This window comes from Mercenaria mercenaria, chromosome 19, assembly GCF_021730395.1.
Source record: "Mercenaria mercenaria strain notata chromosome 19, MADL_Memer_1, whole genome shotgun sequence".
NCBI lineage: Eukaryota > Metazoa > Mollusca > Bivalvia > Venerida > Veneridae > Mercenaria > Mercenaria mercenaria.
Window position 1 is genome coordinate 2,876,777 of NC_069379.1, and position 24,695 is coordinate 2,901,471.

The following is a 24,695-nucleotide window of genomic DNA, read 5'->3' on the forward strand; positions in this document are numbered from 1 at the left end:
AGGGAGATAAACAATGTGTGAGCAGAGGCCATGTGCTTATTAATAATTATGTGGCGTTTGGTGATTTTAGCTGAAATACTTCTTGAATTACAATGTATAAGCATTTTCGTTTTGTTTTTTTTCCAAACAAATCAAGGGGAAAAACTAGGTCAAGGTGGATATACTACATGTGAGTATAACATCATGTGCTAAGTAATAATCTTGTGACGTTTGGTGACTCTAGCTTAAATACTTTTTCAATTATCAACATTTTCCCCCCTTTGTTCACAGAATAAACCTATTGTTTTCTTTTGTTCTCTGTACCATAAGATAGTTCCTAAACTATGACTGTTTGCTCAGACGAACACTGCCAGACAGACGATGCCAGAACAATATCCCTCCACCTTCGGCGGCAGATAATAAAGCTAAGCACCACCTTCTTGTCCATGAAAATCATAACAGCCCACCCGCTTAACTTAATAAGGAGAGATGGATCGCGCAGTCTGAGTTTGATCCTTCACAAAGATATTAATCCTTCACAAATATTTCTGAATTTACTGTATGTATTTGTGAAATAGCAAAAATTATTCATTCACATATATTTCTGAATTTACTGTATGTATATGTGAAATAGCAAAAATTATCCATTCACATATATTTCTGAATTTACTGTATGTATTATGTGAAAATGTGTAACAGCAACAAAACTAACCTTGTTGAGAATGTTCACAATATTTAGAGTTTTTTCCTCGTTTTCATTGTAATCCATTCTTCCACCACCACAGGGTGCTAAAATGGATAATTTTGGTCACATGACTAGACTATTTATGGCTGTTCCTGAAAATGTAAAACAGAAACATTTTAATACAATGAAAAAAATATGTAAGTTTGCATTACAGAGTCGACAGATGGCAAGGGTGGATTTAGACTATAGTGTCCTGCCCACTCTCCGCTCCAAAACTCCAGTCTCAGCATAGTATCTTAAAATTGATACTGCAGGAATTTTTGGCAAACTTTGCTGGCAAAAAACAAGAGCTGTCACTATTAGTGACAAATGCCCCCGAGCATTTATGCCAAGTAATTTTAAAGTCCCTTCATCAACTGCAGAGTTATGGACCAGTCAAGAAACAGACCATGTTAACTTTTAACTGCTGTGTGACCTTGACCTTAGAGCTAGGTGTCTAAATCTTGCGCAAAACACATAGTCTCATTATGGGGAACATTCACGCCAAATAATTTCAAAATCCCTTCATGGATGGCATAGTTATGGACCGGACAAGAAACAGACCCTGTTAAAGCTGTTTTAACCTTTGACCTCTAAGTGTGACTTTGACCTTGGAGCTAGGTGTCTGGATCTTGTGCATGACAAGTTGTCTCATTATCAGGTGAACATTTATGCCATGTTATTTCAAAATTCCTTAATGGATGGCAGAGTTACAGCCCAGACAATAATTTACATGCAAGGACGCACGCACACATAGACGGACAGTGCGATTGTTATATGCCCACCTTCGGGGGCATAAATATATTTTCAATAGTTTATCTAGGGATAAGATGACAGTCCAACATGCAAGATATATCTGTGTCAAATTACTTTTCTGAAAATTAACATGGGTTTTTAAGCCTAAGCACGTTAAAAAATCCCAGCATCTGAGCAAAGATGGACCTTGGACTGTCAATATAAAATATCACAAGTATGCTCATAAAAAATTTAAATATTTAAAAATTTGATAAAAATTATGCTAAACTCTATTCACTGTAAGTAATAATGAACCAGACTTCATGTGGTAATCTGACATCATATTATATGCTAACCCCTTTTAAAACGCAGAATTTTAAACCCTTAATTTCCTTCTTTGTTAACTGACAAACAAATCGAGTCACATTTCTAGTTTAGATCTGCAATATATTTCGTTCACCATTCTGAACGCTGTGCCAATGCCTGTCCTTTTTTTTTAGTGTCTAATTTGACAACATTTCGCATCTATCAACAATGACTGACGTTTTATACCTTACACTTTTATAGACAAAATTGCTGAAAATAGACTGGTTCCCATCCCTGTTTGTTCTGTCATTCCTCATTTCTAAATTTTCTTCGTTAACAGTGGAGGTTATTACTGCAAGTTCTTTCCATTTTAATATTTTTATTGTCCTTTCCTCCAAACACAAATTTAGCCATCAATTATAAGGCTTAAATTTTACTTGCAAATTGTGTGCATTATTTACTTTAATAAAAGTAACCATTCAGGCAGTGAGCAAGGCTATTTGATCATTACATAATCTTTGTCCATAAATTGCAGGAATAAGTTTGATACTGCGGCTTGAAAACAGGTACCTGGTCTTTAAAGAACCAGCACATCTAGTATGAAATGGCATATATAAGTTCTTTGACATGTCTTTTACTGGGCTAAATTTCTTATTAACACATCTCACACACTATTAACGTAAGTATTAGTCCAAATATAAATAGAGCGGGTGTGGGTAATCCCGAACAGGGGGGTAATTCCGAACACATTTTTCCAATGACATTTTTGTATTCTTGAAAGGCACCAATCTAATCTACGGCGTCACATACAGGATAACAACGAATTCCATATCATATTGCAATGAATGCAAAGTTTTGTCACGCACCTTTTCAAAATAATAGACTAGAATTTATAAGACAGCTTGCATGCATGTCATTCTTACCTGTTTTCGTATTTTGATGTAAGTAGTATGTAAGGATCTAAAAGTATTGGTTTTTACCGCTGACAATGTTTTGATGGAATTCTTACATCACAAGTGTCCCGTGGGAAGGGAGTTAACTGCATTTCTCATTAAGGAAAACGTTGAAAGATCAAAGAAGCCGTCCGGAATTAGACACACTTGTTAATTAATGTGTGGCTAATTCCAAACAATCAATGTATGAGGAACAGTTTATCCAAAATAAGTGTATATAAAGACTTAATAATATACTATATTTGAAGCAAATAACTAGAGCTAGACTATAAATTAATAAATAAGTAGATAAATAAATATATATATAAAAAAGATACAGTAACAAGTAAATAATTCTACTACTTAGTAAAATGAGTTCAACTTTCTTTCATTCATATTTGCTCGTTTTAAACATGTGAAATATGATCCGTCTGTGGTAGAGGAGGTGGCGACTGGTGTAGCAATAGCATGAGCTTGACAAGAGTTGCAAGCAGATTTTGGATGCCAAGACAACCCTGCACGTCAAGGTCCACGTTACTGCTATGCATGTGAAAAACCCTACATGCACCAATTGTGGATGCAGATTTCACCCTAAATGTGTGGCAGATGAATTATTGGGCTATACAGACGAACTTCCGTTTGAATGCAAATACTGTTGATTTAAACACAGATTCTAAGACATTTTTAACACTGCACACTGCATCATGTATAAGGGTGTTAATACCATATTCAGTTTTCGGACATGAATCATGTAGAAAGTTGTCACAGATGTTGTGCTGTGCTTCTGCAAATTTAGGTTTAGATACAGATGCTCTGTAAATTCCAGTTATATGTTTTGTTTTATAAAGTTTCTTTGTTAAAAATGCAAGTAATACCGTAAAGAATGTCTGTGTTTATCATTGTAAACAAACAAACGTTCTGTTTTTAAGAAGTTGGAACTGTTTGGAATTAGCCCCACTGTTGTTCGGAATTACCCCCTCTGTTCGGAAATACACGTCCAATAGGTAATATCTTCAATACACTATACTGACAATATCTGTATACTTATATAGTTCGGAATTATACACACTAAATCAGCTGGAATCACTCTATACACAAGTTGTTTTTAAATGGCAATATAAGTGGGTATTTCCGAACATTCAACATTATTGCTTAACTGTTCGGAAATACCCACACCCGCTCTAGGATGTTTTGGGACCACGTGATAACTTTTGACTGTCGCCATCCCTCTGGAGGGATGACAACTATAACATATCAAAACATAAAATAAGTCATCCTGATAAGCCAGATGAGTAAGGCTAGTAAGTACAATACACAATAATAATATGCCAGTTAGTTGAAGTATGTGTTCAGTGAGAGTTCCAGCGGCCAACATAATTTGCGAGGAAAAAATAAAATCTTAGTAGAGCTAGATCTAACTTTAAGGTCTGCTCAAAGCTATTACTTATATTTCACATATTCTTAACACAGACGTAGCAAATTATTTATGTATGTTATGTTTACATTACTGTCATTGCCCCAAGAGGCTCTCAAAATCATCAAAGAGACATTTTCTCATATCGTGATTCATACGTGTTGACGGATATGACTAAATAATACTTACTTCAACAAATAAACTACATTTTCGGCTTAAAATAATAATGTAAACACATGTTGAATACAGAATTCCATTACACTAATCGATCGTCAGCCATTATTGTGTCAATTAACATAAATTACACGTGCGCAGCCGCAGCAGCCTGTTTCACGAATTGCGGGTATTTTCGGTAAATTCCGTAACGCTGATTACACCGGGTATAACAGTTAAATCGATATGCGGTAGTTACACCGTGTCACTGTGTATAACTAAATCTAGTATCCAACGGCAGGGAATCCTCAAAAGGAATGGGGTCTGACTTGTTTCTAAAGGTTTAGATTTACTTGATACAAAAAGCTTTATTTAATTAACGTTAGATTACAATATAATAAATCATGGACGTAGATATTTACGTCTTTGAATAAATTAACATTAGCTGATAAGCTATTTTCTGACAAGCAAATAGCCTAATTTAAACCGAGATTAACAAAGATAAAGCAGCTAAATAGAACAGATATAAGCATTTATAGGTCAACTATTCTAAAAACAAAGACAAATATCAAACAGGGAATGCCACGTACCAAAATCACAGCCTCCCCAAAACGAAACCTACAGCACGCAGACGTGCACACAACAAACACACACACATGCACACACACAAAGCCAACACACGAGGACAAAACGAACAAACAAAGGAACACACACACATACACGCGCACACAAACAAAGCCTACACAAGAGGACAATACGAACAAACAAAGGAACACAGTGGGGCACCGCCTTGGAACGGTCAGTGGCAAGCATTAAATAAGCAGCCGGAGATTGTCAAATTTTTTACTCGCTCATTGTTTTATTACATCAGTATCAATTAAGCGAATCAATTAAGCATATCAGTTAAGCAAATCAATTAAGAAGATCAAGATACAAGAAACTTTATTGAGGCACGTCGCCAGGCATCTGCTATTAGGGCGGACATTAAAGGGGTGAGTATGAGAGGGGTGCCCCCTCCTTGTTGTGGGATATTTTTTGCAAATTGCACCATAAATGACACGATTTCCTTGCATTAAGATACCATATAGCCAATTATATCAAGACGTTACGTGTGCCAATTTTACCAAGTAGCTCTATTTTAGCATTGCTTTAAATAATTCTGAAAGTCACTGAAATTTCAAAACGTTTCATTGTCTTGCAAACTGTGGACTTTCCTGTCATTTATAAAAAGGAGCCACTGTATCAATGTGTTGGAAGCTTATAACATATTTATTGAGCTTTACTCTTTAAGCATCAACCATCGTCAGAAAATATTGAATCATAAAAGGGGAAAAAACAAGGAAGCATAAAATACAGTTTATTTTTATAGCTCTTTGGTAAAAACAAGAAAGAGTGATGTGAAAGACAATTAATGTTCATTTCTATTTTTTAATATAAAATTGCATATGTATTCTACAGATAATTTACACTTAAAACATTTTTACTTACGTGTTATTTCAAAAGATCCATTTAAAGTGAAAGCAATTTCTTTACTGCATTAACTGATTGAGCTGATATGACATATACAAACTAATGGCGAGCGGCCGTCCCACCACCAAAAAGATAATCCCCCAATTAACTTATGATTTTTGACACTTGGCGATTCCGCTAATTGACAATACACGTGTCCCTGGTAACGCTCTATCGATTTCAGCCGTTTCGCCTCTCCAATAATTTTGCATGAGCGTAGAAAGTTGATGAAAAAATCTGGACATTTTCAAAATAATTGAAACACCGTCTTGCCGTTACTGGCCGAATTCCCCCAGTCTGTTATGGATTTAACAATAAGCTATTTTTCGACAAAGTCAAAACAAAGAAGTATAAAATTTATTTTTGTAGCTCTTTGGTCAAAACAACACCTGGTTATTATATTTGATGACTTGTTAAATATTTTAAGCATAAAAATTATGCAGTTTGGACCAAAGAGCTATAAAAATAATATGTATTTTATACTTCTTTGTTTGGACTTACAAGTTACATTGCAAATAGGGTAATATCTGATTTAAGAAAGAAGTAAAATTATACAAATATTCTTTAAGCAATAAAAACTATAAGATTTTTAAATTTACAGATGGATATGCGTATGTATTTACAAAAATACTGAATTGAACATAAATATATGCAATAATTAATTACAGCAAAACATTAAATGACATGATTTCACTGCCAGTCATTCAGATCAATATTGTGTAGATTTGAAAGAATGTGTCGAAAAACACAAAGAAATCTGTTAAAAACTGTTATAAAAAGAACGTTTAACCGACAATTAAAATAGAGCTACATGTATTTAAGAAAAAAAATGAAAGCCAAAAATGACTAAAATTTTAGACAGTTTAAGCTGAAATCTCGTTTGAAACGGTGCACTTTTCGGCGCATAGAACGTTGCGGCGCCATTATTACGTTATTTTTTGACGTTATATTTGATGCTACAACTAAATCAAGTAGTCCTATCATCGAATAGCTTTCCTTATCCAATGGGAGTTGAATGCAGAGTTTTGTATTCAGTGGCGAAGTACGGGCTGTATTTCAGACAGAAAATTCGATATAATAAAATAATCAGTGATCATTTATAAGACAGTCACCTGCAAGGAAGTATTCTGGTGCATTTGAATGGGCAAATACCTAGCAAATGACATTTAATACCAAAAATGCAAATACAATTTATTTGCATTTTAGGAAAAGGGGCATACATGATAAATGTTTCAAATGAAGTGTCAGAAATCAAGAAGAACGTGAAAATTACTTTGAAATTCTTTCTGATCATGAAATGAAACTGACATATGGTGCACACATCCAGTAAAAGTACGATGATCAATAAAAAAAATTAAGACTGATATATATAATAATCATGCTCACCAACCTTTATAACAACTTAGTAAGACACCAGTGCAACTTAAATGTTTAGCGAATGGCAACAAGAATGGTAGGCAATCTAAAAACAAATGATGATATAAATATCTGAGTTTCCTCAAACCACGATCCCATAACAGTGTATTTATTAATGAGTTCCTCAAATCACAGCCCCATAGCAGTGTATTTATTAATTACTTCATGATTAACATTTACACAAAGTACAACACACTGACAACGAGAACGAAACGAATAAATAAAAGAATATAAAAGACTGTCTGTGTAAGACAGAGTTTTCCCAGCCCGAGGGGCAGGGCAGTCTGAAATAGGAAACCGAGCGATAGCGAGGTTCTTTATCCACGCTGTTCCAAGCGTTGGGAAAACACCTGCTTTACTCAGCCAGAAATGTTAGATCATTTTTCTTGCCTACTGTTGATGTTGCAACATTTCAAACACATTGTAAATTAAAAATCGCTTTAATTTATGACGTCATTCAATATGTGCACGTGTAACTTATCTTTTTCCCAAAGGAATTCAAGTGTACCGTATGCATTCAAACGTATGCATTTTGTTTACAGTAAGTTTTAAAATCATCAAAGACTAACTTGAAAAAATAATGATAACGCATAGTATGACAAGCACGTGCATCTCCTGCCGACTTGTAAAAAAGGCACTCTCTCTCTCTCTCTCTCATTCCGTACATTTGCAATTTGCAGATACATTTACGATGAATATATGCCGCGCAACCGTAGTTTATATGCGCAGCGCGTACCAAATCGAAGTCGACCAATATTATTTTTGACCTAACCTTGACCTCGGAAAGGTTACATTGATCACGAAACTGTGTCAGACTATTTCGGTACAGTGGGTAAACAAAATAGTTATTATTTTGAGTGAGACGTTATTTTTACAAACAACAACTCTGCGTACGTGGTATTTTGCCCTAGAAGTCTCTTATCTATTCACTAGTATATATATAGTATACATATACAAGAAATTTCATTGAATTTATGGAACCAGTAATTGTTAGACATTGTTGTTCAGATAAAAGTGCGTCAAGTTACAATTATTCGGATATGGAGTGTATTACGGATAAAAATTGTCAGTGCAGGGACTTTGAGAAAATGGACACTGGATATGAACATGATCCTGATGGGAAAAATCATACAGACTTAGAAGCATTGAAACCTCCAAAATCTCTGAATGATTTGATAGAGGGCCTTCATAAAATTTTTGCCCATGACAAAGTAAACGTTGATTTTGTTAAAGCATTTATGGGCATGTACAAGAGTAATTACAAAGAATGGAAGAAATTTGCTAAGTGGGATGTGCACAGGTTTGTGAAGAGTTTTAATGCATATTTACTAAAGTTAAGAACACCACTTTTTTTCATATAAATTTATGAAATGGTCTTAACTACAAGTATTGTGATTATATAATTAAGTTAATTATGCAAATTCTATAATTATGTACTCAAAATGGAATATAGTTTAATATAAAGGTAAAGGTAAGGGTAATTAAAGGTAAATTTTTTATTTATTTACCATCACTTTGTGAAACAATGCATGAAAGTAAGCTCTGTAGAGCTTTTGATCAAAAGCGACACTATTTTAAGAACAGTTAAAACCAATATATTACCTTACCTCCAGCAGGCAATCATGATAAAGTGCCTTACCCAAGGACTCACCGCAATGGGAGTAGCTAATTTGATTTTTGAACAGTTCTATGTCTTTTTTTTTTGCATTGTATATATTGTATTATAATAAGCCCAGTTTCAGCTTTTTTCTTTGTTTCTTTCAAGAGGAAGTCTTCTTACATAAGAAGTTAAAAAAAATCTACAAGTCAGAACTGTTTTATTACAAGAGAATTTTCTATTTCAGTAGTTAAATTTCTTTGTTGTAGATAGACAGTTTATGTGTAGATATTAAGGTTTTTAAAGGTGTTAAGTTTTTGCACCTTTTTTTATCACAACTGTTAGGAAACACTAGGTGGATTGAGTAGCCTAGGAAACCCGACAGTCTTTTACTTTCTCTAACCCCCCGCCCATGGCCACATGATGTATCATTATTGAATGTTTACCATTACTAATATAGAAGGAGATGAAGAAGATATTGATTGCACCAGTCTGTTCAGAAATATGTTAACTTTTGACCAAGACTGGCCTATTTAAAAAAAGCATACTGATATAGCGAGATTCAAGGTCATAGAAATTTATCTTTTCACCCAGATTTTATGGTAAATGTGTGTCAATAAATATTATGTGTTATCTATCACAGTAACCTAAATTTACTTTGAAGATTTTGAAGTACTACTGTAGCGAAGACGAGAACCATTAACACTTCCTTTAATAATGATAAAATTTCTCAGTCACTTAAAAAGCTTTGGATTCGTTTATATTTTGCAAAATAGTAGAGGGCTGCTTGGTCAGTATAAAATAATTTTGAATATTTTCTGCCAAAAATTATGTGAAAAATTTTTAAAGTGGAATTATGCGCATTTTTCAATTAAAAAAACAGCCAAAATAGATGTATGTGTAAAGAGTGGAGAAAATTATAGCTTTTAACCCAATATACCAAACTCTTCCTGTTACTAGTACGAAATAATAACTTTCAAAATATGACTTTTCTTATTTTGACTGGGGCAGTCTTTTTAAGAAAAGTCACACTGCACGCAGGCATTGCTTCCCTTCAACTTCAGAAATCATCCGATATCCTTATTTCTAAACCATCAACTTCAAATACTTATGTGGCATTATCGTTAATTTAACACATTTAAATAAACAGCAACTGAAAATTGCTTTTATAAAACATTCACCAAAAAGCACACTGTGTACAGTAAGATGCGCATAATGCCACTTTAATATGTTCAAAAATGCCTTTGAAGCACAATACATAAAATATACATAAAAATTAAAGATTAATTACATAATATTTCATATTTAACATTATTATGTTTGATCATTTGGCAATGACTTTGTTTTTTTGGCAGCGTACGACAAAGTTGTAGATTTAGATTTGTTTGAATACATACAGAAAGTCATTCAGTTTGCATTTAATGATTTACTGAATTACATGTAAATTTAAAACGCAAGTCACTATATCAGAAGTTTTTATGTCAGAGGTAAATACTCTGTAAAATAGTTTTTACTGAAATTGAATAACTTGTTTAAATGTTAACAGGGTTTTTTTCTGTCCCTTTTTATAGCCGTTATTCGGCTATATTCCCAATGCCAAAAAGTATGTATTTTTCCCAAAATTAGTGCAAATATTCCCAATCTACATTTTGAAAAAAATTTCATCAAAATTGCACAAACATTGACCAAATTATGGATAATTTTGTAATGGCAGTATGTTAAAGAGGTTTTACAATGTGAAACAAGTGTATGAGAAAGTGCTAAACACATTTTTACTATATCCTATGGCACTAAACATTTCCCAATATGGAACATTTACGCGTCAAAATTCCCAATTTTGGGGGTATAGGCTATGTTCCCAAATCAGCTAGAAAAAACACTGGTTAAAAATCATGTTTTTATCTTTTGTATGAAAGGTTAGGAAATACATTGTGGCACCCAGACATAAAATGAGCCGTGCCATGGGAAAACCAACATAGTGGCTTTGCGACCAGCATGGATCCAGACCAGCCTGCGCATCCTCGCAGTCTGGTCAGGATCCATGCTGTTCGCTAACGGTTTCTCTAATTGCAGTAGGCTTTGAAAGCGAACAACATGGATCCTGACCAGACTGCGTGGATGCGCAGGCTGGTCTGGATCCATGCTGGTCGCAAACCCACTATGTTGGTTTTCTCATGGCATGGCTCAAATATCTCAATTTTACTTTCTGCTAGTATAATAATACTGATCAACATGTAAATTTTATAGAGCTGCTGGATCAGTTCAGTGGTTTTTTTTTTTCCATTTTTGGGGGTCAGCTTTTGGTCGCTTTGCCCTTTTTAAAAAAGCATGTTTGACAAAAATTCCTCTTAAAAAAAAAAAAGAGTTCATCTACATTTATAATTCTGAGTTGCATCTGCGGTTTCATCTCTGCAGTTATATGTCAGGGTTGTTATATGTTAACATCTTATGTAAATCTAAAGTGATCCCTGCATTGAACAAACTGTCTTGTTCTGATGGTACATCCCACTGTCATCTTCCTTGGCAAGTGTCTTGTCCATAAGTGCTGAGTACAATAATATGTGCTCGCAGGATCCCAGCAATATGGCTAATTCTAGAATAATGTGCTCTCCGTTGTACAATTTGTAATATTCTAAATTGTAGTATAGTTTTAAAAACAGCCTATTAACTTCAACATGTGTCTGAATTGTTTAGAACTACACAGTTGCTGAAACATGAGCTAACTTTTCATGTTCAATGCTGTGAGAAAATATAAAATGTGGCATAAATGTGGAAAATACCAGTAAATGCGAATTGCTGTACCCATAATTATAATGGAAATATTCCCTTCCCCAGAAAATGATAATTGTATACACTAGACAAAAGTGGTATTTCAAAATACAAAAAAAAAATTCTATGTTTGGTTGACATAAATATGAAATTAACTTGTGGATTTGTATTAACTTTACTGTATATGCATAAGTGCACTCACTTAATACATTATTATACAGCTATGTGAACTGGAAGTCTTTTATTAACAGTTACTGTGAAGTCATTAATATTCGTGGGAGACTAATTTTCGTGGATTTCGTGGTTGAGTCAATCCATGAAATTTAATCCCAACGAACAAGTAAATTTTCCATTCATTTTATGTTCAAAAGTTGAAATCCATGAATTCATAACCCCACGAAATAGCCGTTTTGACCGAAACCACGAAATTTCGTGCCCACGAAATTAAATGATTTCACAGTAACTGTTACTAGACTATAATACTGCATGACATTGAATTATGACTGTTGCTCCACAAACGCAATTATTTTACATATTTAGTGCAGTTAGATATTTTCGAGGAGGATTAAGTACAAGTACTAGAAAAATAAATATCAGAAAATAAAATATTTTACGTAACAATGGGCATTAGATATCTTTAACACGGTTTCATAACCATTTTATAAGTCTGCCTTAGGCCTAAAAAAACTTTTTTGTTTATGGTGACATGCTCAAAAATATTAGGGTAAGTATGCCAGTAACATTTGTTGTGAGGGAGGGGGATTATTTTTTTTCATTAAATCAGACTTTTCGCAAATTATTTTTATATAAAAAAAGAACACAAATAAGGGGGTTATGCATCAGTAAGTAGATTTCTAACATCACTGACCATGTTTAAAGCATAAAAGGTGCAGTTTTGCAACCTTTTGTTAAAAAGTTGAAGAAAAAAAATTCTCCAAGGCTCCAAAATTCTCCAAAAACATTTAGGGTTGTGCCAAAAATTTAGGGTAGGTCGAAATACCGGAAACAAACAATTTTTTTAGGCCTTAAATTACTAAGTGTAGTTATTAAACGATTCAATAAATAGTTATAACCTTAACATTCAAAAGGAACAAATTAACGCATGTTGATATTATGGTCAACGTCTGTCCTTTGCGTGTTTAAGTTGAGCTAAAAATTGCTACCTGATCTAAAAACAATTTAAATAATAGTCCTGAGATGACAGATTAGTAACCTAGAGAGTTGACAAACTGTGTCTTTTAAAGTTGGCTTTAAATCTAAATAGGCCTTTAAGATAGATAATATAACCTGACATAACCTTTTTCACATTTTGAGACGTCTAAATATCGGTTAAATTATAAATGCAAATCAAAAAATGAATTTTTATGGTAAAATGGGCATGTACATATCTAATAATATGGATTTAAGTCCTAAAGTACATTCAATCAAATTACCTGGAAAAGCTCTTCTGATACGATGGATTAAAGTTAAAAATTACAATCAAACATGTAAAGAGAGACACCTCTGAAATCAAACCAATCTGATACAAAGGTCAGCTAGTTCCATTTCCAATTTAGATACACGTCATGTATTCTTGACTAATGAAGATGACAGGTCAGCCACTTTTTGGTTCCCTCAAGGGTACTGTAAAAGTCTATTTTTCCATGTTTTCCATGAGGTTTTTATTTTCGCGAAATTTCGCAAATGAACCTTCTCGCGAATTCATCTGTCTCTCTAAATTTTCTGTCTTAATATTATTAAGTATATATATATATATATATATATATATATATATATAAATACTGGAAATTCTCGATTTCGATGTGGCAACCTCGCAAATTAATAAAACTCATGAAAAAATTGGAAATTGGAAAATCGCGAAAAAAACAACGTGAAATATAAGACTTACAGTAATCTTTATCTATAGAGATATTTATAAATTAAAGTTTTTGTCTGATCTGCATGCTAGATATTCAGAACATTAATTTTGTAAGCTTTTACTAAAAGATCGTGAGAGAACAAAATGATATAAGATTATTTTTGTATGTAATACATTTATGTATTCTAACTGGCACAGCATAAGAAGTACAAAGCTTTAAAAAGGATCTTTTTACAGATTTTATTAAGCTTCACACCAGCCTTGCATGATAGTCATGTGAGAAAATCATCCAGTTGGCTTGCAAGAGATCAGTGATTCTACTCAGCTACCTGCTTCCTACACCAGAGATAATGATGGGGTCTGGTCGGGTCGGGATGAGCACCTGTTTTCTTCCTGCAGCATTATAGCTGCGAAAATCACCATCTGACTTGAAATCTGTTGTTGTGATGTTAAATCCAAGAAAAAAAATCACTTCTCAGTGAACTGCTAGATTCTTTTTAAATTACAATACTGCAAGTACTGCAATAACCCCATGTGCTGCAAACAACCCCATGTGCTGCAAGTACTGCAACAACCCCATGTGTTACATCATACACCTAGGTGAATGGAAGATCTGTTCTATTCTGTAATGTTACCTTCCTGTGACCAATGTGTAGCTGTAGTAACAGACCAAAGCAATTGAAATAAGCAATGCAAGCCTTTATACTTTGATAGGTCAACTAAGAGTGGACCGACCAAGCTGTTACTGATCAATAGAAGTTCATTAACAGTTTGATTAGATATCATAGAAATAGTTTTATCCTGCAGGTATTACAAATTAATTTTCATTGGAAAAGAGTATCACAAACCTCACTGAAGAAGAATTTAGCCTTAAAGGCACTAACTGTCAGAGATTTCAGTTAAAAATGATCCTTCTTTAAAATTGAAGTTTGGTCATATTATGAACATTAGAATACGAGTTTATGTTTAAAACTGTCTTAAAAATGCCAAATCAAGAAAAAAGAAGAACCCGCATTGGGAATCAAACGTGGGCCTCCATTGCAATAAAAACTTTTCCACTGTCTTTACCAATACCTCCAGGAATATTGCTGCTCTTGCCACTTTTGGGGGTGTTTTACCAGGAGAAAAAACGTGTGTTAACGGAGAGATTCTGCTGGCATGCTCACATGCTGTTGTAACACCTTTTTATCTATATGCGCGTTTCGTGGCAAAGCGTAAACGCATTACAGCCCAAAACGGATAATTCAAAAGGAAATAACGTCAACATGAAAAATTAATGCAGACATTTCCGTGCATTTCATGGAAATTTATTGAACTTCTAAGGATAATTTATTTGTTTATTAGTGTTTTACGCATTTTATGTTAAAATAGCATTAACACATGTTCATTTCATGTTAAAACATCTATAGAATCCATACTGGGCTTGGGCACTATTACCAATCCCTCAAAATTCTGCAGATGATATAACATGAAAATACATGCGTTATCCCTACATAACTATAGTGCTATAAATGCCAAAAAGGGGAAAATACAAATCTGAAACCTACACAAACAGGAACACTTCCAATTTGCAAGAACCGATGCCAATTTACTTTTGAACTTTCAACATTGACACCTGATGAGAATTAAACACATGGTGTAACTGTAGTGTGGTTTAAACAGCATTTTGAAACATGGTGGGATAATTTGGGCTTGAAAAATATATATGAACACAGACTGTCATAAAATTATTTACCATGTATTATTATGTAATGTTTTAGGGCAAAATACTTTGACATTCTTTTAATAGGGGAAAATATAGCAATTTTTGACTAAGGTAAATAGCCTACATGTAGTACTATATTTGGCTGTGAACAATAGCAAAAAGTCTCCATGAACTTTGAACCACATCATCGGCTTCCCACCTCTGTTGGTTTGAGTCTTGCTGTTGGAATCTTTTAAGGAACTTGCCCCCCACCTGGCTTTCAAGAAAATCACTTGTGTTAAAAAGGAGCTTGTCTGTGTCTGAAAAACTGCTTTAAGTGGCTCCATAACACACTTAATAGTCATCATGCGAACTTCAAACCTAAGACAAAATAATAATGTTTTTTTTACAGATAAATTTTCAGATTCTACATGTAGGTCAGTTCTAAGACGTTCAACCTTAATGTTACTTGGAAACATAGACATGGAATAGATTTAAATAGTATTACTTGGAATTCAAAGGATTACATAAAATTTAATAGCTGATTAGTGAGATCAACAATTCTTTTTGACATTTTTGTTTTTGATCGAAAGTAAACCTCTAGATATACAATATAATTATATTAGCCCACTAAGAAGTAAAAAAAAATTCTAAAGAGGTATTTACTTTTTCCATACATATATTATGACATCCTGGTATTGCGTAAGTTAAAGTATTGAACATGAAATTTGTTTACTTTTGTATTTAGATCAATCCTGTTCAGCTCAATAGGGAGAGCGCAAAACTATAGATCATGTGTTAGATCCTCAGGTGAGACGTATGTTCTTTGTGACAATTTGATGAAAAACATTATTGATAAAATTATTTGCCTTTATCTTTGATTCATGTGGGGAAGTTGGCAGTTACTTGTGGAGAACATGTTTGTACTGTATAGAATCCAGGAACACTGATTAGGTTAACTGCCCACCATTACATAAATGAAATACTGTGGAAAAGTGGCGTGAAACCCAAACCAAACAATCCATTTTTACTCTTTGAACATCAGTACCTTAGTACATGGTTTTATCTTTTATGTTGTTACAGTACATGAAAATATTGCACTTAACCCTTAGCCTGCTGCAGGCGAATTTAACAGCCTTTGCAAACAGCTTGGAACCAGATCAGACGCCGATTAAATCGGCGTCTGATCAGGTTCCAAGCTGTTTGCTACTCTGACAATATTTCTTCCAACTTTGGAGCAAATTGAATGAACTTTACAATTTTAGCAGACGACAATTTACCTAGCATGCTAAAGGTTAAATATTTCAAAGAATTAACCCTTATGCTGGACAGTATTGATTCTACCTTTGGGACCAATGATCTGCACTGTGCACCATTCAGTCAGTATTTTTTGGGGAAGCACCCCATTTAAGAGGTAATTGGTACTGTCCAAATTGAAAGATGGACAAGTTCATCATAGAAAATTAGCAGGGTAATTAAGGGTTAAGAATACTTGTAAATATATGAGTTGTTTTGATTACCTCCGGTTTATAGAATCGGTTTATAAAATTGTCATTGAAAAATTCATTTGACCAGTGGTTTCCATTTGTATTAATTTGGCTTAATTGAAAAGAAGTTCCCAATGGGAGATTGATGATGCAGAACATACTACTAAATAGTGGGAATTTTCCATCTGCAATTGATTTAATGGCAAAAATGAAAATGGATAAGTTTAAAGTGATCAATCACATTCAAGCCACATTTCTTGACATATTACAGTTGTTGTAAATGTAAGACAATTACATGTATTTAAGGGAAAAAAGAACTTTTAATTATAGTCACATCCTCACAAGGTATAGAACAATAATTAACATTCTGGATTTCTGTTGCCAACTTCCAGATGTCTGTTGCCAATGTTTATAAATTAATTAAATAGACTGCAGACATGAAGGTACTAAAAAGGCCAGGTTTAAATAGAATTTATTATGCTCCCTGATGTTGCTGCTGCTTTGTCATTCGTCTGTCCGTCTGTCCGAGCAAACGATTGATACCTTAGGTGGTAGGAGGTGTGGCCTAGGACAGTAGTAACCACTTAAGTCTTCCACCTAATACCGAATCATATGGGCTTCTGTATGTCTGTCAGTCTGTCATACTTTTGTCAAAAAGTAACTCTACTTTACCTAGTTTTTCATTATCTCCCTTTATTATACAAGAGCATTATTTGAAAAGTATTAATGGCATTTCATTGAAATTTAACAAAATGATAGAAGCTATTGACAGGAAGTGAATTGTCAAAGAAGCATAACTCTACCTTACCTAGTTTTTAGCTCGACTATAGGAAGTATGAAGAACTATCCTACTCAACCTGGCGTCTGCGTCGGCATCCTTCCACGTTTGCACTTTGGTTAAAGTTTTGATGCACTTTCTCATTTTCTTTGTTACTACTTGATGGATTTGTTTCAAACTTAAAATAGTTGTTCCACATCATCACCCATATCATTTGGAACAAGGATCATAACTCTGGCACCAATATTTCATGAATAATCCCCCATTTATACTTAGAATTTCAGGTTAATTTGGTGCACTTTCACTTTATCTGACTTATTACTAAATGGATTTGATTCAATCTTAAAATAGTTGTTCCACCTTACCACTCACATCATATGACAGAAGGTGCAATATGCTGGACCATTTTTTCATGAATTATGCCCCCTTTTTTACTTAGAATCTTAGGTAAATTTTGATGCATTTTCACTCTATCTCAGTTATTAGGAAACAGATTTAATTCAAACTTGAAGTAGTTGTTCCACATCATCACCCACATCATATGACACAAGGTGCATAACTCTTGCACAAATGTTATATGAATTATGTCCCCTTTTTGATTGTCCTGTCAGTCCGTTTGTTCGTTCTTCATCCGTACGAGGTTAACCAAATGGGACCATTTCCTCTAACATCAATACCCCTTACTAGAATGACTTGATACTAATGCAGATGTAACCTGTGACCATTCCTCATCTTCAGACATCACCAGACCTCAGTTTGACCTTGACCTTGAACTTAACCTCGTTTTGGACTTAGGTTGCTTTGTATCGACAAGGATGCCACCGTGGGCATCAAGCGTTTATTGAACGCAGCTCCTTGTTCTTCTTTTTATTATCTCCATTTTGTTTGTTTCTAATACATTATTCCACATATTGGGACATCCGGGAGCATCATTCGGTTTTACCGATTCCTTGTTTTTAATCTAGTTCAGTTATGCAGCCAAGCTAGACAAGTAGCCTCATAGTTTCAAATAAAAAGGTCAAATGACACTAAATCACAGAAAGAAGGAGTTAACATGAAACTTGGAAAGCATAAAACATGTACATTACTCATAACAAAACAGTTTTCAGTTTACTGATATGTATACAGGTTAAGTGTATAAAGTGACCACAATACAGATGTTCAACTGGCCTTTGAAAACTTACCATTTTCAAAGAACTGTTACACATCTTCATTTTAATACATTTGAAATGGTCCAATGCTGAAATTTCACATAACCTAAGGTAATATTAATGGCCAGGTTTAATGCAACTATATATGTGCAATTTATGATGTAATCTTGTTTATAAATGGAAAGGAAATATAATGTAAATATAAGAAATGAATTAATTTTTTTCGGAGATCTTGCGTAATGTAAACGACAGAATAGGATCCGCAAATTAAACTTGAATAGCTAGCATGATTGGTTAATTGGGGATGGAGGGGAGGAGCTTTGTTTTTAGTGGTGTACAGTATATGACTTTTTTTTTCTCTGAAGGTATTCCTACTGAATCATTTTCGTTAGATTTATACAAAGTCATGTTATATAATTATGCATGCTCAGAAAGCCTACCTCAGCAAAATCGACTTTGTACTTATCCAGGTTATGTGTTGTTTTTTGTCCGTGGAAAATTCCATTTGCCTGTATCTAGGCTGCGTATACCAATATCCACTTGAACCAAATTTGTTCGGATTTTTTTTCTCCAGTGTTGTTATGATCCCAATAATAAACCAATGATAAGCTACTCATTACAGTTAATGATTACCCCCTGTTGATCTTCTCGTTGGCATAGTATAATATATTTTTGTTGTAACCTACTTGAATACATACCCTTTCTTCATTGTATTTGATATAATATTATACTGTTGGATGCAACTGTTTCGTGCATGATCCCAAAGTTATAGATATTTTTATGTTATTGTTGGATATGTCCTTTCTTAGCATTCATACAAAATTGTTTTTCAATCAGCTATGTAAGGACATCCCTTATGAAAAACCTTCCCTATTGTCAGTGTGTGGTCAGTTTATGTCCAATGTGTTTCCAGTCAATAATACTCTAAAATCCAGTTACTTGCCAGCCTATTTCCAGAGCTGACAATAAACTGATCCAGTGTGTTGCCACTGAATAACCATCATGTGTCCATGTGCTTGTCAGCTGATTTCCAGACCTGAAAACCAGCTGTAAAATTTAACTTCCAGTCTGCTGTCAGTTTATATACAGTTTGTTGTCAGTGATGTTTATAATGACGTTTTAACAAAATTTCATTGATTTTTCATATAAAACTATTTGAAGGAGCTAAATTATATAGAGGTATCTGGAAATAAACACTGACAACAATCTGGCAACACACTGGATACACAACTGACAACAAGCGGCTTTTGGACTTTCCAGTCTGTTGTCCTTGTATTGTCAGTGCACAGCCAGTCAACTGGAAATATTTTTCTGACAACACACTGGCATAATGCCAGTGTGTTGTCATTGTATTGTCAGTGTATAGTCAGTCACAACATGCCAGGCTGTCTTACATGGACAAGAGAAACACTTTAGCAAACTATCATTATTTTAAGTTTTAACTAAATTCCTTTATGCAGTACAAAGTTATGAGCACTTATACATTAGTGTTTTTTTGTTTTGGGTTTTAACGCCGTTTTTCAACAGTATTTCAGTCATGTAACAGCGGGTATACATTAGTGTGGCAGATGGACTAGTTTTGTTTGTTTGTTTTGGGTTTAATACTGTTTTCAACAGTATTTCAGTCATGTAACAGGGGGCAGTTAACCTAACCAGTGTTCCTGAATTCTGTAGCAGTATAAACCTGTTCTCTGTAAGTAACTGCCAACTTCCCCACATGAATCAGAGGTGGATGACTAATGATTTCAGACACAATGTCATTTATCAAATAGTCACGGAGAACATAAGCCCCGTCCTAAGATCGAACTCGCGACCCCATGATCCGTAGATCGACGCTCTACCTACTGAGGAAAAGATGGACTAGTATCCCAATATATCGCTTACTACTCAGTGTTACTATTTTTTTTTATTTCCCCTTAGGAAAATTGTCTTTATTACCATTGTATTGTCATAGCATTGTCAGTGTATGGGAAGTTTGTTTCCAGTTTAGTGTCAGTATATATTTTTTTCTATTTATCCTTATTAATGTTTAATATGAATTTTAATGTGACTTAAAACCTTCATTTGCTTGTGACTCAATTTTAATACCAATTAAGATTTGCAATATTTCAGTTATCAATAATATAATATTGAAACCAAAGGAAATTTGACAAAGATTATGGTAAATCTGCAAGTTTAATTTTACAGGGTAGCGAAAATACATGACTTTTAAAATTTCTGTATCTGTTTAGCAAAAATACTTGTTGCGGACAGAATCTGTGTTACAATGAAAACAAGTAACTGTAAAATGATGAAAAAGTACCTTTACAATGTGCCCATCAGTGCTGGAAAACTATTGAAAACTGAAAATAGTTTTGGAGGGAAAAATGCAACACTCAGCCATTTTGATAAGGTGTCTTGTAATATTTGTTTTGCTGTGAAAATTGCTAAGATGGGTATATTGCCAGTGTATTGCCATTGTGTAGCCAGTGCATTGTCAGAATCTGCTCTGAGTAAATTTATATCCAATGTACTGTCAGACAGACAGAAAATCCATACAATATTGTCACTTATATAATTTTTGTCTCGATTATTCAAAGAATAGAAGTTATTGGACATGCCCCTATGTTTTCTTTTTTTTTTTTTTTTTTTTTTTTTTTTTACAAAATTATAGATTGAAACTAATCATGACCTGACATGTACTAAGCAGGTCCCATAACTATACTTTTTTCCAAAATTAAGCCCCTTTTTCCACATAGCATTTTTTGCTTAAGTTTTTGTATGCAAGCTGGTATCTCAGTACTCATTCAATTCGATTATAGAAATTATGTTTTTTATTTCCAGTTTCTTGCCATTTTCCTGCCAGATTTCTTCCAGACACTGGAAACAAGCTGACAATATTGTCAGTGTGTTTACATGCTGATTGTTATGAGCCAGTTTATTGTCATATAGTTTGCAGATTATTCCCAGAAACTGGAAATAATATGGAAATAGTGTCCATATTATTTTCAGCTAAACTTTTTTTCTTGGAAGTTTGTTCCCATATAGGAGTCAGATTATTTCCAGTTACCTTTTTTTTTTGACAGACTGTTGCCAGACCATTGACAGTTACTTGCAGCTTAATGCCAGCTTGTTTCCATATTTCATTTTCGTAAGGGATAGGTTGGCAGGACATCTTACAAGATCTGTAATGAACTTATTTGGTCAATCACTAGACTAGGTCCTAGATTTTACATTTTTATGATTGAATGTAGTGAACTGAGCCAGTCTATATCCTATGTCAAATAACATAATTATGATAATTTTAACATCATCTCTAAAATAGACTGACTTTTGTCTCTCTGAAATGGAATTGGACAAAAAAGGAGGGGGGCGGGGAATGTAGCAATATATTTATTATCATACAGTCTAGTGGCTACCAGTAATTAATCATTTTATGATATTTTTCAGTTTTCAAAATTTCTTTAAGAGATTTAATTAAGTTATCCAGATTTGACTGAAGTTACTGTTGAAAAACAGCATTAAACCCAAAACAAACAAACAAATTTTTAGCATAAAGCTTGTATCTCAGTAATTAGGTTAAACTTTACAGGCTTTTTTGTGTGAGGCCTTATGAAATATATTGTAAAGGTACAAAATAATGATAGATGTTTAACTAAATTGTTTTTCTCTTTAGGCCTAAAAAAATTCTTTGTTTCCGGTAACATGCTAAAAAAAATTAGGGTAGGTAGGTTGGAAAATTTTTTTTTTTTGGAATTTTTTTTTATTAAGGGAGACTTTTTGGAAATTATTTTTGTGTCAAAAAATGAATACAAATAAGGGGGTTATGCCTTTAGTGCATCAATAAGTTGATTTCTAACATCACTGGCCATGTTTAAAGCATAAAAAGTGCAGTTTTGCAACTTTTTGTTAAAAAGTTGAAAAAAATATTCTCCAAGGCCATAAAAACATTTAGGGTTGGGCAAAAAATTTAGGGTCGGTCGGGATACCGGAATAAACAATTTTTTTTTTTTACGCCTTATGAAATAATTATGTTGTAAAGGTACAAAATAATGATAGATGTTTAACTAAATTGTTTTTTCTCTCTTATCTGTTTCATTGATCAAACCTGAATGTTTGCCTTTTATGAATTTTTCTATGGATGTCACAGGCTGATCTTCCAAAGGTAGAATCACTTGCCGCCAGCAGGCTAAAGGTTAAACGAAAACAATTGACAAGTGTAAATACTGTACATGTGTATACACATGTAGTTTTCCTCATTCTTTCCGTATGAATTACATTTTCATCAAGGACATTGGTGCCAACACCATCTTCCTGGAGTATATACTTAAATTGTAATACATATGACCTGTGCTGTCCTTTGAACACCTACAACAAGACACAGTTTGAATTCAAATGACACTGAAAAAAATCACTGGAAAAAATGAATGGACACATAAGACTGTGTGTGGAACTAATTTTTTTTATACTGTATAAAGATTTACTTATACTCACTGTGGGGAATCACATCATCAAAATAATCTGTAAACTCCTCAAAAAAATTATTGAATACTAAGGGATTATTGAAGCAACTTTTGCTGTAAATCTGAAATACAGCCTTTCATATGGCAACATAGATGTATCCTATAACTACATGTATAGATTTTAATCAAAATCTCTGTCTGGTTATCTGGAACACTTAAAGAAACTGAGACTTCCTATGTTCCTTAGTGTTTGTAATTACAGGATATCTATCATTATTGTCAACTACATAATAATTTAACAGTTTTCATTAGTCATATCTTAGGCTGTGTTTAAATTTCATATCTTATCATGGTACGAAATTTGTTCATTTTCTTCAAAGTATAACTTTGGTTTAGACAGTACCCCATGATCTGGACAATTTATTTTCAGTACCGACCATTACGTTGCACTTTATTGCACTATTAAGATGCATACGGTATCAGTGTATGAGAAAAATGTATCAGAAATTTGGTGAAAGTCTCAATAAAATCATACTTAAGTCTTTTACGCTTGTTTGTAGACACTTTTCAAATGGACTCCATGATTCAAGTTTGTTTTGAGCAGTGGGGCTCATGTGCACTGTGTGCTCAGAGGCACCAGGCACATGCGCTGTGCTCTGAGGTACTAGGCACATGCACCTTGCTCTGAGGCACTGGGAACAGTAAAATGTGCTTTGCGATATCCTTTAGGGATTGACATCATGGTAACTGGTGTAGATTTTTTTCATGCGTTCCATATTCTTCCAGTAGTAGAACATATTTGATTAACCTTTAGCCTGCTGGCGGCGAATTTTTCTGCCTTTGCGACCAGTGCAGACCAAGATTAGCCTGCACATCCGTGCAGGCTAATCATGGTCTACACTGTTCGCTATTCAGTCAGTAAATTTTTGAGTGAACACCCCTTTGAATAATAAATGGTATTGCCCAAATTGAATGATGGACCAGTCCATTTTAGAAATTTAGCAGGGTAAAGGTTAAGCACTATGATGATTATAGTAAGGTATGAATCTAAACCATTACCATGCTGAACACGATTGAATCCGCCTTTGCGATCGTCCAGTGTAGATGCAGTCTGATCATGATCTGCACTGTTCGCCATTCAGTCAGTATCTTTTTAGTAAGCAACACTTTTAAAGGTTAATGGTACTTTCCAAATTGAAAGATAGACAAGTTCATTTTAGAAATTCGGCAGGGTAAGGGTTAAGTTATGGCAAAAGAGTCTACTTGGGTATAAGATAAGTTTTTCCAACTGGGAGAATTTTGTCTGGTCATGCCTATACTCTAGTGTAGATAAAATTAATGTGAATTTTTATAGGCTAAAATGAAAGATGCTGTCAGTTTTACAGTCATAAAAATCACCCATGTGTTCAGCAGTGACTGATGGATTATAAGTCTCAGTAATATACTGGTTGGACCCAGTTTACAGACAGCACCAGTTTACATACAACACCAGATTCTAGACGTTCTTGTTTTTATAAACATTTTTGCTTTATTTTGGCAATGTTCATTCAGTACTGGAGTTCAGTATAAACATGTTACTGTAAAAGCACATATTTTGGCGTGGTCAGAATTTTTTGAATTTGAAATTTTGAGTATGTTGCGATGTTTAATATTCGCGAAACTGTAAAAATGGTATTCTACTTTAATTAGAATTATGCTAATGGTAAATATTTACGCGAGGATTAATTTTTGCGAGATGTAGGGCCTCACGAATATAGCGAA

The 24,695-nt window shown here is 33.9% G+C and overlaps 2 protein-coding genes across 2 annotated transcripts in view; one reads left to right on the top strand and one right to left on the bottom strand.

Moving 5' to 3' along the window:
• The window catches only part of LOC123543184 (uncharacterized), a 69,277-nt gene extending 64,861 nt beyond the window's left edge, over positions 1-4,416 (bottom strand). The window contains exons 1-2 of the mRNA XM_045329273.2: positions 4,280-4,416; positions 692-816 (exon numbers count right to left, since the gene is read on the bottom strand). Coding sequence (XP_045185208.2) covers positions 692-748 — 57 coding nt within the window. The 5' untranslated portion in view covers positions 749-816; positions 4,280-4,416. The remainder of the gene's footprint in view (positions 1-691; positions 817-4,279) is intronic.
• A 3,551-nt stretch (positions 4,417-7,967) lies between these two features.
• The window catches only part of LOC123542809 (cysteine dioxygenase type 1-like), a 33,619-nt gene continuing 16,891 nt past the window's right edge, over positions 7,968-24,695 (top strand). The window contains exon 1 of the mRNA XM_045328814.2: positions 7,968-8,468. Within this exon, the coding sequence (XP_045184749.2) occupies positions 8,143-8,468 (326 nt within the window). The 5' untranslated portion in view covers positions 7,968-8,142. The remainder of the gene's footprint in view (positions 8,469-24,695) is intronic.